Source organism: Ictalurus punctatus, chromosome 8 (genome assembly GCF_001660625.3).
Source record: "Ictalurus punctatus breed USDA103 chromosome 8, Coco_2.0, whole genome shotgun sequence".
NCBI classification, from domain to species: Eukaryota; Metazoa; Chordata; class Actinopteri; order Siluriformes; family Ictaluridae; genus Ictalurus; species Ictalurus punctatus.
The window spans coordinates 6,913,632-6,927,423 of NC_030423.2; the positions used below are offsets into that span (position 1 = coordinate 6,913,632).

The 13,792-nt window shown below is 36.7% G+C and overlaps 1 protein-coding gene across 3 annotated transcripts; it reads right to left on the reverse strand.

The window, feature by feature from the left end:
• Positions 1-280: 280 nt before the first annotated feature.
• pttg1 (PTTG1 regulator of sister chromatid separation, securin) lies at positions 281-4,499 on the reverse strand. Of its 3 annotated transcripts, none has more exons than XM_017473438.2 (7): positions 4,341-4,499; positions 3,512-3,612; positions 3,103-3,248; positions 2,952-3,027; positions 995-1,075; positions 508-660; positions 281-429 (listed from the first exon to the last, which is right to left on the reverse strand). In XM_017473438.2, the coding sequence occupies exons 2-7, from the start codon at positions 3,597-3,599 to the stop codon at positions 347-349; spliced, it is 627 nt and encodes a 208-aa protein (XP_017328927.1). In that variant the 5' UTR covers positions 3,600-3,612; positions 4,341-4,499; the 3' UTR covers positions 281-346. The 3 variants fall into 3 exon arrangements, with proteins under 3 accessions (XP_017328927.1, XP_017328928.1, XP_017328929.1); XM_017473439.3 differs by having other exon boundaries at positions 4,345-4,497; XM_017473440.2 differs by lacking the exon at positions 995-1,075.
• Between the last annotated feature and the right edge of the window lie 9,293 nt (positions 4,500-13,792).

Genomic DNA, 13,792 nt, shown 5'->3' on the forward strand with positions numbered 1-13,792 from the left:
GGGAATCATGGAAGAATATGTTAGAGATGATACTTCTTATTATTTAAAGCTTTATTAAAAGCCCATGCTCCCCAAGCTAATGTGTTTAAGCTTTGTGTTCAACTTGTGCAGAAAACAGTTATGTACATAACTGCCCAAGTCAACTAGTATATGTACTTTTTGGTATACTCTGCACAGTGCCCTTGAGCTCAGGAAAGGCACGATAAATTTAACTGATAACTGATGCTTTTTTCATGGATGTGACTCAACAAACTAGAAGAGACAGCAAAGATAATCAAAATATTTGTAAAAAGAAAACTTTATTACAAAATTAAGTTTAGTATAAAGAAAGTGTAATATTTCAGCATCATGAGTCACACTCAGATGGTAAATCCACAGTCAGCTCACTGATTGTGTCTAGGAATGCTTCCAGGTCATCTCTACAATGTGCTGTATAAAAACAGATAATTTAGTTGCATCTTCACAAGTATGGTAGTTATTCAGACAGAATTTATCAGATTATGATACCTGAAGGCATCTTGAGGGGAGACAGTGGCAAACATGATTGAATCATACTAAAATCCTCTTCGAGCACATTTAGAGGCCACTCCTGTTTTCCCAAACCAGCCAATGAAAACTGGCTGAGGAAGACTTCCTCAGGTACACAGTATATTTCAAAGTCTGTAGATGGTTCAAGACAATCATGTGAATTTACAGTCAACAAACATTCTAAAATAATGATGGCATGACATTTAATTCACTTACAATGCTATGAAAAAATATTTGCCCCATTCTGATTTCTTCTGTTTTGGGTCTGTGTGAAAATGTATTCACCCCCATAGGTACTACTTCCCCAAATCTATGAAATGGCATTTATAACTGGGATTAGCTGGACTAGACACAACCAGGCCTGATTAAGTGTTGCGTTAATTGAACAGGGTTTGCAGTAAATAGAAACTTTTATTATTATTATTATTTAATTAAAACAGTATGAAGTTGGATAAAGAGGTCTTACCCAGTAACACTACCAAAATTGAAAAATTCCAGACATAATGAAGTTCATGGGACTCCCAAGAACCACAGTGAGAGCAATTATCTACAAATGAAAACAGCACAGTAGTGAACCTTCCCAGAAGTGGCCAACCTTACAGAATTCCTCCAAGAGCACTGCAACTACTCATCCAGGAAGTCAGAAAAGAACCAAGGACATCAATGGAACTATAGGTCTCTCTTGCAGCAATAAAAGTTTATTGTTCATGACCCCACTGTCAGAAAGACACTAGGCAAAAAATGGCATCCATGGAAGTGTGGAGAGGTGAAAACCACTGCTAACCCAAAAGAACATTAAGGCTTGTCTGAAGTTTGCCTAAACACACATTGATCTTCAAACCCATTGGGAGAATGTTCTGTGGTTTGAGGAGTTGAAAGTGGAACTGTTTGAAAGTCAGGGGTCTTGTTAAATCTGGCATAAACCAAACACAGAATTCCACAAAAAGAAGATCATACCTACAGTCAAGCATGGTGGTGCTAGTGTGGTGGTGTAGGGATGCTTTGCTGCTTCAGGACCTGGGCAACTTGCAGTGATTGAAGGAAACATGATTTGAAACATGAAACATGATTTCTGATCTCTACCAGAAAATCTTAAAGTCTTAAAATCTTAAAATGCCTGGTCTTCAGTCTGCAAGTTGAAACTCAAGCACAACTGGATTATGCAGCAAGACAGTGATCCAAAGAACAGGAGTGAGTCCACCTCTAATTTAACTTTTTTTGAGCCATTAATAGTTTTGGAATGGCCTAGTCAAAGTCCTGACTAGAACCAATTGAGATGCTGTGACAGGACCTTAAACGTACAGTTCATGTTCAAAAACCCTCCAGTGTGCAGGAACTAAAGTATTTAGTGAGCCAAAATTCCACCACAGCACTCTGAAAATCTGATCCATCAGAAGCATTTGGTTGCAGTTATTGCTGCTAAAGGTGGCACAGCCGGATTTTAGGTTTAAGGGAGCAATTAGTTTTTCACATTTGTGATAGGTGTTTGATAACCTTTTGCTTCAATAAAAAAAATAATAATAATAATAATAATAATAATAATAATAATAAATAATTAAATCTGTATTGTGTTTAATCAGGTTGCTTTTGTATTATGCTGCATTTCATTTGAAGATCTAGAACTATTTAATAGGAGATACTAAAAGACAAAAGAAATCAGGAAACAAGTGAAATACTTCTTCACAGCACTGTATACCTCAAGAAAGAATCATCAAATGAACTTTAAAAAACATTGGTCCTTAATCAAACACAGTATAGTCCTGGCACTGGTGATGATTCACACACATTCTTTAACTATTTATACAATCAGAGTTAACGGTTACTTAAAGGAGACTACGTGATCAGCTTTGGCTGTGCAGCAACACTGTCCTGTATTTTTTGTACACATCATTTACCACATAAGCTCCTTTTTGCAATACACTGGAATTATGCCAGTAAGCATTTTTGGGACACTGATTTATCTGAGAATTATCTGTTAAGCCAACACTGATACCACAACATTGCAATACTATTTGAGATGTGTTAGATCTTTAACCACATTAACAGATTTATAATATTTTTTCAACCACCATTATACAGCCATTTGGATCTGTCCAGTAATGTGACTGGACAAGCAACATTCAAACAGCACTGGTTGAAAAAGGGTCTTGTTTTGAACACCAAATTTATGAATAGTACATCAACAGTTAGTGAGAACTGCCAAAAACACAGGAACCAAGAGAACATTATGCATTTGTCATCTAAAACATCAGGATGTCATTTGGTAGAAATGTTAGGAGTCAAATATTGATATACACTTAGCCTGAAAATGCAGAAACTGCAATACAGTGGTTGCTAGTGTATGTAGATTAAAAACCCTTTAGATTCATTCATGCTTGTGACTTCCTTGAATTGTTCAAATTTCAATTCTGAAAGAGACATACCACTCGGGTCATATGGGAAGCACTTCTCAATCTCTGGGTAGTCCTCACCAACAGGCTGAGGAGCCACTTTACATTGCTTTAACAAAAAAGGGAGTTAGTCATATCTCCAGAATGAATAAAATAGTAAGTAAATGATATTTCAACAACCAACCTGGGCTGCAAGGGGTATATTCGGCATATTAACTTTATGAGTGGCTGCTGGAGTGACTACAATCTTATTAACTATTCCCAAAGCTTTGCGGCTTGACTGTGAAGGAGCACCAAGCCATGTCTTCAGTGGAGTTTTTAGGAGATGCTCTATAAAGATAGATAGATAGATAGATAGATAGATAGATAGATAGATAGATAGATAATTTATTAGTCCTCAAAGAGGAAATTTGTTTCTACCATGGGTGCATAGAAAAACACACACACACACACACACACACACACACACACACACACCATACATATAAACCATCACAAACTAAACAGTTATGCATACCAGTGTGTAATGAAATAACCTTGACAAAAAGCACTATTCCATCAAGTCAAGTTAGTGTGAAATGACTCCAGCTTACCAGGAGCAGAGTGAAGCCTCTGGCGAGCTTTTATGGATGGAGCAGCGAGTGTGCCATTTTCTTGATCAACGTAGACTATAGCATCCATGGCCTTCGACACTCTAGCATAGACAAATACTTAAGCTAGAACACAGGTTCCCGATCCTGGTCCTGTACATTTTCGTGAGCTCCCTGCTACAACACACCTCATTCAACTTCAGCTAATTAACATTATTTTATTATAAAATTGAAATATGGGTGTTGGAGCAGGGAAGACACTCAAATGTGTAGGACACGGGTTATTCCATGACCAGGGTTGGGATGCTGTGATCTAATGCAATACATTCCCACACAAACACCCCAACATTTTCCTTAGAGGCAATCAGCAATAAAAGGCACTATTAAACCCGTTGGTCGTGTAAATAAGGGAATGCCTGAAAACAACGAGATACACTTAAATCAAATACTCTTCTGAACATCTTCTGTAAGCCCATATTTTTCCAGAGTTTCAGATTCTGACAGAATGTGTCAAGCATGTCCATCGGTAGGATTTCTGAATTTAGTAACCCACGATGATGCAGTTTCACATTGTGAAAAGGCGCCCCTCTAACTGCAAAATATAACTCGTAGTTATATTCGTATAGTGTCGAACATTATGAAGCTTACCAAACCTCGAGAAATTAAACCATGCATGTACGCCAGGTTATTAGCTAGCCTAATAGATTAGCATGAATATAGATTAGCAAACTCTTCTAAATGGCTGGCTAGTTTACAGCAGTTACAGTTTACTCTCAATTACAAAGGCAGCAACCATTTCTATTCTATTTTTCATTCAACAAATCTTGCTTACCAACCACTAGTTATGCGGCAGCGACTTCTTTCTTAAGCACGTTTTTTTTTTTTTTTTTTTTTTTTTTTCTTGTCAAATTACAAAAGTGTATGTTTTGACTTCAAGTTTTCCCGGTTTTAAAAGGCAACCTGCCATCGGATTGGTTCGTGTGAATTTCTTCTATGGTACGTCTAGTTACGTTCGTTAGTTTTATACTGCCACTGTGTGGCCAGATTGGTTATTTAATTTACTACAAGTTCGGTATTGTAGCCCTTAAGAAGCTGTAAGTGTTGCAAGGCTGACATTGCTGGTTGCAGTGTGTTCTTCAAACACACCAGGTGTACATTAAAAGCTGTACTATTTGGTATAAAAAAAATTTAGACCAACATATTAATTAATACTAAAGATATGAATTCTCAATACTTTTGGCCCTTTTTCCCTTTGTTTCGGGACTTTCCATGCATTTGAATTGTATAGACCTAAACGGGCTACCATTACAACCCCCCCCCCCCCCCCCCCCTTTCAGGATTATTGCAAATAATTTTTCACTGTCATGTATCACTCTGTGATCTCTACAAGTGAGCTAATAAAAGGATTAATTAAATAAAAATAATAAAAGTGTCAATTTTTTTTTATTTCACATGGCCAGAGTGTAAATATAATTTGAATAGAAACATATAAATATAAATATGTCTACAATATATAATAACTTAACACTTATACCATGTCTCCTCCAAATAATATGCTTTCTTGAGTATCAAGACAGGCACGTGAATGGTCAATGGGCAGTATTCATGAATTATGTGTGGCACAAAACAAACACCGTTCAGTTAAAAGAATATCTGCTTATAGAGAATTAACAAACGTATTCTTTCATAGCTGTGCATATAATACTTAGCGAGCTGTGATAATGAAATAATGATAGTGAAGATAAATTAATATGAATCAAATTTGCATCAAATTTCAAAAAAGGGCTGGTGCGATATAATTCCAAATTTGGGGGGGGGGCTTGTTTACACGGGGTAATTTTTAAAATGAATATATAAAAATATTAGTTTTTTGTCTGTTTGTTTATAATATTTTATTATAAAAGAAAGAAAGAAGAACAAAACAGACAGACATATCCCAAAACCTCTGAGCCTAGGGACCCTGAGGGCCTATTCATCTCAGAGTGTCTTTTGTTCAGCAGGCAGTTGCTGGACCTGACTAGTAAATGGCATAAAAGCTTACAGGAGGAATGAGGACTGAAAATCAGGTGAGATGAGGGTTAGAGCATATAAAAAGCAAATAAAACAACAAAAGAGCAGCTTAGTTAGTCTGTTAACTGGAGACATTGTTCCTGGTCCTAACACAATGACTAAATGGGCTAATTTGATTGAATTTATGCAAAGCATGCTACTTGTTTCTATGGAAATTCCAGACTCTACATGCCTAAGTCACAGTCCACTGAATCTTAACAGTCCTAATCCCCCGCCATCTCCTCACAATGTTTACTTTAGGCGTGCTTACACTTAAACTTATGGGCCACCGGTAGCTTTTGATCCTGCTCAAAATGTAAACACAGTTGAATTTCAAATGTACATCCTATTAAAATGCTGCCTTTGTGTTTTCTTCTTTTTTTATATCCAGCTCTCACATTAATTTATGTGTAGAACATGTAGGACCTTTGTATGTATCACGTACTGTGTCATTCATTTCATTACCTCAGGTACTCATTTCATTTACTCAGGTGCTCACTGCATTACTCATATTCCTAATGTGATTTTAACAAGAACTGCAAATTCACTAAAGTTTCCTGTGCTAGAAAAAATATGGTTTTAAAATACTTTTAAGATTTATTCCTGAATATAGGTGCATCTCAAAAAATTTGAATATCATGGAAAAGTTAATTTTCAATGCATATCAGAGCACAAACCAAGCCATTAAGTCCAAGGAATTGTCTGTAGACCTTCAAGAGAGGATTGTATCGAGGCACAGATCTGGGGAAGGGTACAGAAACATTTCTGCAAAGGTCCCAATGAGCACAGTGGCCTCCATCATCTGTAAATGGAATAAGTTTGGAACCACCAGGACTCTTCCTAGAGCTGGCTGCCCGGCCAAACTGAGCGATCAGGAGAGAAGGGCCTTAGTCAGGGAGGTGACCAAAAACCTGATGGTCACTCTGACAGAGCTTCAGCATTTATCTGTGGAGGGAGGAGAACCTTCCAGAAGAACAACCATCTCTGCAGCACTCCACCAATCAGGCCTGTATGGTAGAGTTTCCAGATGGAAGCCATCCCTCAGTAAAAGTCACATGACAGCCTGCCTGGAGTTTTCCGAAAGGCACCTGAAGGACTCTCAGACCATGATGAAACAAAGATTGAACTCTTTGGCCTGAATGGCAAGCGTCATGTCTGGAGGAAACCAGGCACCACTCATCACTTGGACAATACCATCCCTACAGTGAAGCATGGTGGTGGCAGCATCATGCTGTGGGGATGTTTTTCAGCGGCAGGAACTGGTAGACTAATCAGGATCGAGGGAAAGATGAATGCAGCAATGTACAGAGACATCCTTGATGAAAACCTGCTCCAGAGCACTCTGGACCTCAGACTGGGGTGAAGGTTTATCTTCCAACAGGACAGTGACCCTAAGCACACAGTCAAGATAACAAAGGAGTGGCTACAGGACAACTCTGTGAATGTCCTTGAGTGGCCCAGCCAGAGCCCAGACTTGAACCGATTGAACATCTTTGGAGAGATTTGAAATGGCTGTGCACCAACGCTCCCCATACAACCTGATAGAGCTTGAGAGGTCCTGCAAAGAAGAATGGGAGAAACTGCTCAAAAATAGGTGTGCCAAGCTTGTAGCATCATACTCAAAAAGACTTGAGGCTGTAATTGGTGCCAAAAGTGCTTCAACAAAATATTGAGCAAAGGCTGTGAATACTTATGTGCATGTGCCTTTTTTTTTTTTTTTTTTTTTTTTAAAATAAATTTGCAAAGATTTCAAACAAACTTCATTCACATTGTGATTACGGGGTATTGTTTGTAGGATTTTGAGGAAAATAATGAATTTAACCCATTTTGGAATAAGGCTGTAACATAACAAAATGTGGCAAAAGTGAAGCGTTGTGAATACTTTCTAGATGCACTGTATAATACAGAAACGTCGACCTGAGAAGAGCTCTAATCAGCTAATTAACTCAAAATACCAGCAAAGGTTACCTGAGCCTTTAATATCTCAGTCTGGTTCAGTACACACAATCACAATCAATTTTCAGATGAAAGTAAATTTTGCATTTCATTTGGAAATCAAGGTTCCAGAGTCTGGAGGAAGAGAGGAGGGGCACAGAATCCAAGCTGCTTGAAGTGCAGTGTGAAGTTTCCACAGTCAGTGATGATTTGGGTTGCCACGTCATCTGCTGATGTTGATCCACTGTGTTTTCTCAAGCTGAGAGTCAATGCAGTGACTACCACGAGATTTTAGAGCACTTCATGCTTCCATCTGCTGACAAGCTTTATGGAGATGCTGATTTCCTTTTCCAGCAGGACTTGGCACCTGCCTACAGTGCCAAAACTACTGGTTTGCTGACCATGGTATTACTGTGCTTGATTGGTCAGCTGACTCGCCTGACCTGAACCCCATAGAGAATCTATGAGAGACACCAGACCCAGCAATACAGACATGCGGAAGGCTGCTATAAAAGCAACCTGGGCTTCCATAACACCTCATCAGTGCCAAAGGCTGATTGCTTCCATGCCATGCCGCATTAATTCAGCAATTTGTGCAAAAGGAACACCGACCAAGTATTGAGTGCATAAATTAACATACTTTTTATGTGTAATGAATCTAGAATATATGAAAGTTCCACTTTTAGAATTAAATTCCGGGAAAAAATTAACTTTTCCACAATATTAAAAATTTTATAATTTGTTATTTTACAAATAATGAAAATACATTATTATTATAAAGCTATATGTATAACATAATACATAAACACAATTAAATCATATGGTATGATATGATGATGATTTTAGGTGAATTACGGTGAATATGAAAAGCTGAACACATTGAAGTCAATGTATCTTTCCCAGGAACCCCATTACTATTTTATATAAACCAACAGCTCATTTCAAACATTAAGAAATACATTTGAAAGTATGAAGTCAAATCCTGTAGAACTTCTTTAATCATCCCTGTTGGTGATGAAACATTTCTATACTGATGGGAGTGGCTCTTCCAGGATGGCAATGAGTAGTCATTGACTGGTTTGATGCGGATGAAAATTATGCAAATTATATGCTATGCAGTCACCAGATCTCAACCGAATTTTACACCTATGGGAGATTTTGGACTGAAGTGTTAGACAGTGCTCTCCACTACTACCATCAAACACCAATTAAGGGAATATTTATTAGGAAGATGGTGTTCATTCCTCCAGTACAGTTCTACAGAATCTATGCCAAGGAGCACGGAAGCTATTCTGGTGGCTTGTGGTAGCTAAACAACATACTAAAACACAATTTGTCACCCATCTGTGTATTTATTTGAGAAAAAGGATGTTAAAGAGGATATACTACACACCCACACCCACCCACCCACCCACCCACACACACACACACACACACACACACACACACACACACACACTCTGACACTTCACTTTTCTTCCACAGGGAGGCACAGCAGCTAATTTTTTTTTTTTTTTGTCTAATGTATGATGTGAAGTTTTAAGAATCGTTATTAGGTCAACACATTTCACATGTTAAATTGAAGGAATGCTATCAGACATATGTGCACACTATTGCTGAGGCCATCACCAGGAAATTTACACTGATCACTCCAAGTCTACAGTAACCAAATCCTAAAGTGAGTATTTGGTTATAAGAACAGTTCATACTTTACCTCATTAATCAGTCACATGCTTGTATTTGCACCATGTTGACATCAAATATTGTAGGGTGAAATAATAGAACAATTCAATAGTGTGTTTGTTGTCTTCCAACACTATTGTCCCTAAATATTCTATAAAAGCCATGCCACATATAGGAACACGTTTACATAAGAAGAAATTTCCTGCTTTCACTAAATTCATCTTGGCTTATAATTTTTGGATACAAACTTTAACTTTGGGATTAAGGAAAAAGTGGAGGTGCTGTTTTATTTTTCAATCTTTTGTAAATTTACAGTATTCATCTACGCTTGACATTTGTTCTATGCATCTGAAGATCATATGAAAGCAACATGGATGATTCCATAAGTTCTGTTCCAGACTTTAACAACATTTATTTTTTAATGAAACAAGCTGTTGATTTGGATATAATAGTAATGGGGTTCCTTGGAAGGACAGATTATTCCATTGCCAAAACAATGTCTTCATGTTTTCACAATCATCATAATTTGCCTAAAATCTGCTACCATATGATTTAGCTGTGTTTCTGTATTATGTTAACCTATAGCTTTATAATAAGATTGTATTTATGACTTGACTACAGTATATCTAATTTAGTATTGTTTTAAAACCATATTTTTGTTGGTTCTTGTACTAGGACCTTTGGTGAATCTTTGTTAAAATCACATTAGGAATATGAGTAATATAGTGAGCACATGATTGACTGGAGGGGGCAGTAGCTCTGCAGAAACAGAATGAATGCAAAGTTAAAGTTGTTCGAAACTTCCTCACTTAATGTGTGTGGAGCGTGCGCAAGTATTTACATACAACAGAGCTAGAACTGGAAGGCCTGCCTCTTCCATCATCTCTTCCTGGAGTTCTCAATCTGAGTTTACTAAACACAACTAAAAGGCCAATACTGTTTTACTCATAACAGTGCAGCGTGTGGTCACTGTTTGGTGTTGTTTTGGCAGCACAGCAATTTGCCTTATATTACGGTAATGCAATAAAAAGCAAAGTTGTTATTGTCACTAAAATTATATTTAAAAAAACAAACAAAAAACCCCAATTTTTTTCTGTAATATATTGGAAATTCTATTAGTATTAAATGTGATTAAACAGTATTAACTCTTGTATAATTTCTGATTTTAATCTCAATTATGGGCCCCTCTGCTAGCACATTTCTTTATCTTGATGGATTTAACCCTGTCTGTTTGGAGTTTATGGTGTCAACATTGCATATATATCTGTGACCTGAATAACACTCCAGCAGTTTCATACTCATCTACATCACTTGTATCTTGTCTTGTATCTAAGCAAACATGCTAGAAAAGGGCATTGATATACTGTAGGTAACTCTTTGTATAAAGGGAGTTCAAAATAGTTCATTTTCTATTTCCATTCAAGACAATAGAGTAGAAGTAGGGGGTCCTACTTGTTTCATATACTTACTGAACACTTTATAAGGAACACCTGTACACCTACTCATTCATGCAGTTATCTAATCAGCTAATTGTCTGGCAGCAATGCAATAAAATAATGCAGATATGGTCCACTTTGGGCCCATTAATACCAATCATTGTTTGAATGCCACAGCATTCCCTTCATGGCCACAATTTACCCATCTTCTAATGGCTAGTTCCAGCATAACGCACCATGTCATAAAGCAAAAGTCGTCTCAAACTAGTTTCATGAACATGACAATGAGTTCAGTGTTCTTCAGTGGCCTTCCCAGTCACTGAATCTGAATCCAATAGAACACCTTTGGGATGTGGTAGAAGGGAGATTCATAGCGTGAATGTGTGCCTGAAAAAGCTGCAGGAATTGTGTGATGCAATCATGTCCACATGGACCATAATCTCAAAGGAGGTAAAGTTTGGTGTTCTGCAAGATTCTGTTTTAGGCCCACTGCTTTTTTCTTTATATATGCTACCTCTGGGACAAATTATTTGTAAACATGGAATTGGCTTCCACTGTTATGCTGATGACACACAGTTGTATGTTTCAGCAAAGCCAGATGACAGACATCAGTTTAATAAAGTTCAGGAACTTGTAGGACATTAGACATTGGATGCTTATTAATTTATTTACTTAATTCTGACAAGACAGAAGTACTTCTACTAGCTTTTTTTTTTGAGAGCAAAAGGAGGGCCTTTGCACTATTAGGATAATGTTCATAGTGTTCAGTGAGTGTATATGGACCACTCAGAACTGATATCATTTTGTATCCAAGATGCACTAATTAGTTCAATAATTTTTTTCTTTTAACAACCTGACAAGCAATGGAATACTCCAGCTCTAGCGGCTAATAATAATTCCTTCTTATTTGGAAAACCTTGTTCTATAACAAGAGCAAGCAAGGGTGTTTACATACCTGAATTACACAAAAAGTTTTATTCTCAGAATCAGGTAATTACATGCTGTTATATACTATATATATATATATATATATATATATATATATATATATATATATATATATATATATATATATATATATATATATATATATATATATATTCTTATCAGGTATTAATATCATTATCATTATTATTTAGGATAATGAAATCTATATATAAAATAATCTATACATAAATACTTTTAGCTACAACAAATTTTTACTTCAAAAAGTAAATAATTTCAATTAATTTAATCTTAATTTCCTGGAAAGTACTAGAGTGTGTGTGTGTCTCTCTCTCTGCATTTGTACACACTACTTTACAGCCAGCCGGTCTAGTTGGAGATTTATAGATTTAATCAGGTTAAGCTGCTGAACAATAATTCTCCACCCCTACGGCATTGGAAAACTCAAGGAATCAAGGAATGAATGCTGGGCCCTTAATGTTTTTGTCAAGCATATTTAATCTACTTCATTACCATACAAAAAGATTGTTTAATAATTGGGACTATTGTCAATAATATTAACCAGACCAAAACTTTAAAGGTAGAGAGCACATAGTTGTTAAATAAAGACTTTTACTAGGGTCTATAAAGAGAAATAAGCAGCAGTTGTTATGAAATGTCAACAAGCATTAGTCAAGTCCACATTTCTGTATTATGGATGGCTTGGAAGATTTTTGTAATAGTCAACAAAGAACAAGAAGTGGAATGATAAAACCATGTTACAGATTTGTGTTAAACAGTTGGAAATTTGCATTATGTGAAATCAGCTTGGGATAGGCTAAAGGTTACAACAACTTTTTGAAAATGTGTGTCTGACATTGCCGGTATATTCATGTCCTTTATCTCTTTTGGCATCTTAAGTCAAAGAAAATGCTAAACGACAATTAAGTTTCATTGAGGTTGACAAAGTAAGATCAACCATGTGCCAAAGAAATGATTGATAGTAACTCTGCATGTTCAGACAAAAAAAAATAAACCTTCCATTTACATTGGCCCATATTCTTAGGAGAGAACTGCTCTCTTTTTATGTCCTCAAAGCATTTGTTTTTCCATCATAACAGTGCTTGATGATAACCATCTCACTCTTGCCATTTGCAGCTCAGAGCCAAACAGGAGCCACAAATCAGTCATAATATCAGTCTCCTGCTGTTGTGCCTCTGTTATGAGCTGTTATGCAAAACGGTTGCTATATGATCTCATGTGAAGTCTTAGCACAGATAAGTTTCTTGAAGAAAACATTTTAGCATTTGCTGACAGCTAATGATTGTCACAGACACCCATATGATTACTGTTGGGTCAGGTAATTTGGTGGAACATTTTGTCTGTTGGTAATCTCAATTACTCAGTGAAAGTGAACAATCTGATCTATTTGTCATGCAGACAGATTAGAAAAATATCTGTACTGAATAGATCAGTACTCCCACATGTGCTCCAGGCCTTTTTTAAACTACATTTGGGGACTCTGCGAAGAAAACTCACTATGCTCTACATCTTTAATTTTCTATTCAGTTGCAAGAGTACTGTTTATGTTTAGGGGTAAATAATGTCCTTAAGGCAGTATGGAGAAGGATGCAGGTTGTAAACACACCAAACAAGTGAAATTTGTGTAATCTGTCAGATACTCTTATGTCTAGTGACTTCACTGCTGTTTAAATTTGCGGATTCTATTAATTGATCTTTATTCATTGCCCACAGGGAACAAGTAAAATCATTACTACTAGTCTATGCCCAGGTAATTATGGTGAAAATGTAATCATGTAAGATTCAACAGTAAGAAGACTAATATCGGAAAGAAGATTGTACTCCATACTTGCATGGCAGATAAAAAAATCTCAGTGTCTCCACAGCTTATGTTACAGCTTTTACATAATATTAAAAATCACGGTAATGACTTGGTTAGCCACAGATATCGGGAACATTGTTTGCCTTCATCTTTTTTGCTTCAGGGCATCGACTGTAGAATAGCTCTACACATGCAAAGAATCACACTTACCTGCTTCAAAAACTAGCCCCAGAAACCAACCATAAGGCATTTCTTGGTGCCCTGCAAAACCCTACACTCTGCAATTTCTAAAGAAATTCTGGCAAGCACCCAGTTAAAGGTGTATGCCGTATATAACTATGGTCACACTCGTTAAATATTTGGAAGTTTCTTTGTGTGCATGGATGTCACATTATAATTTTTAAACGCTAAATA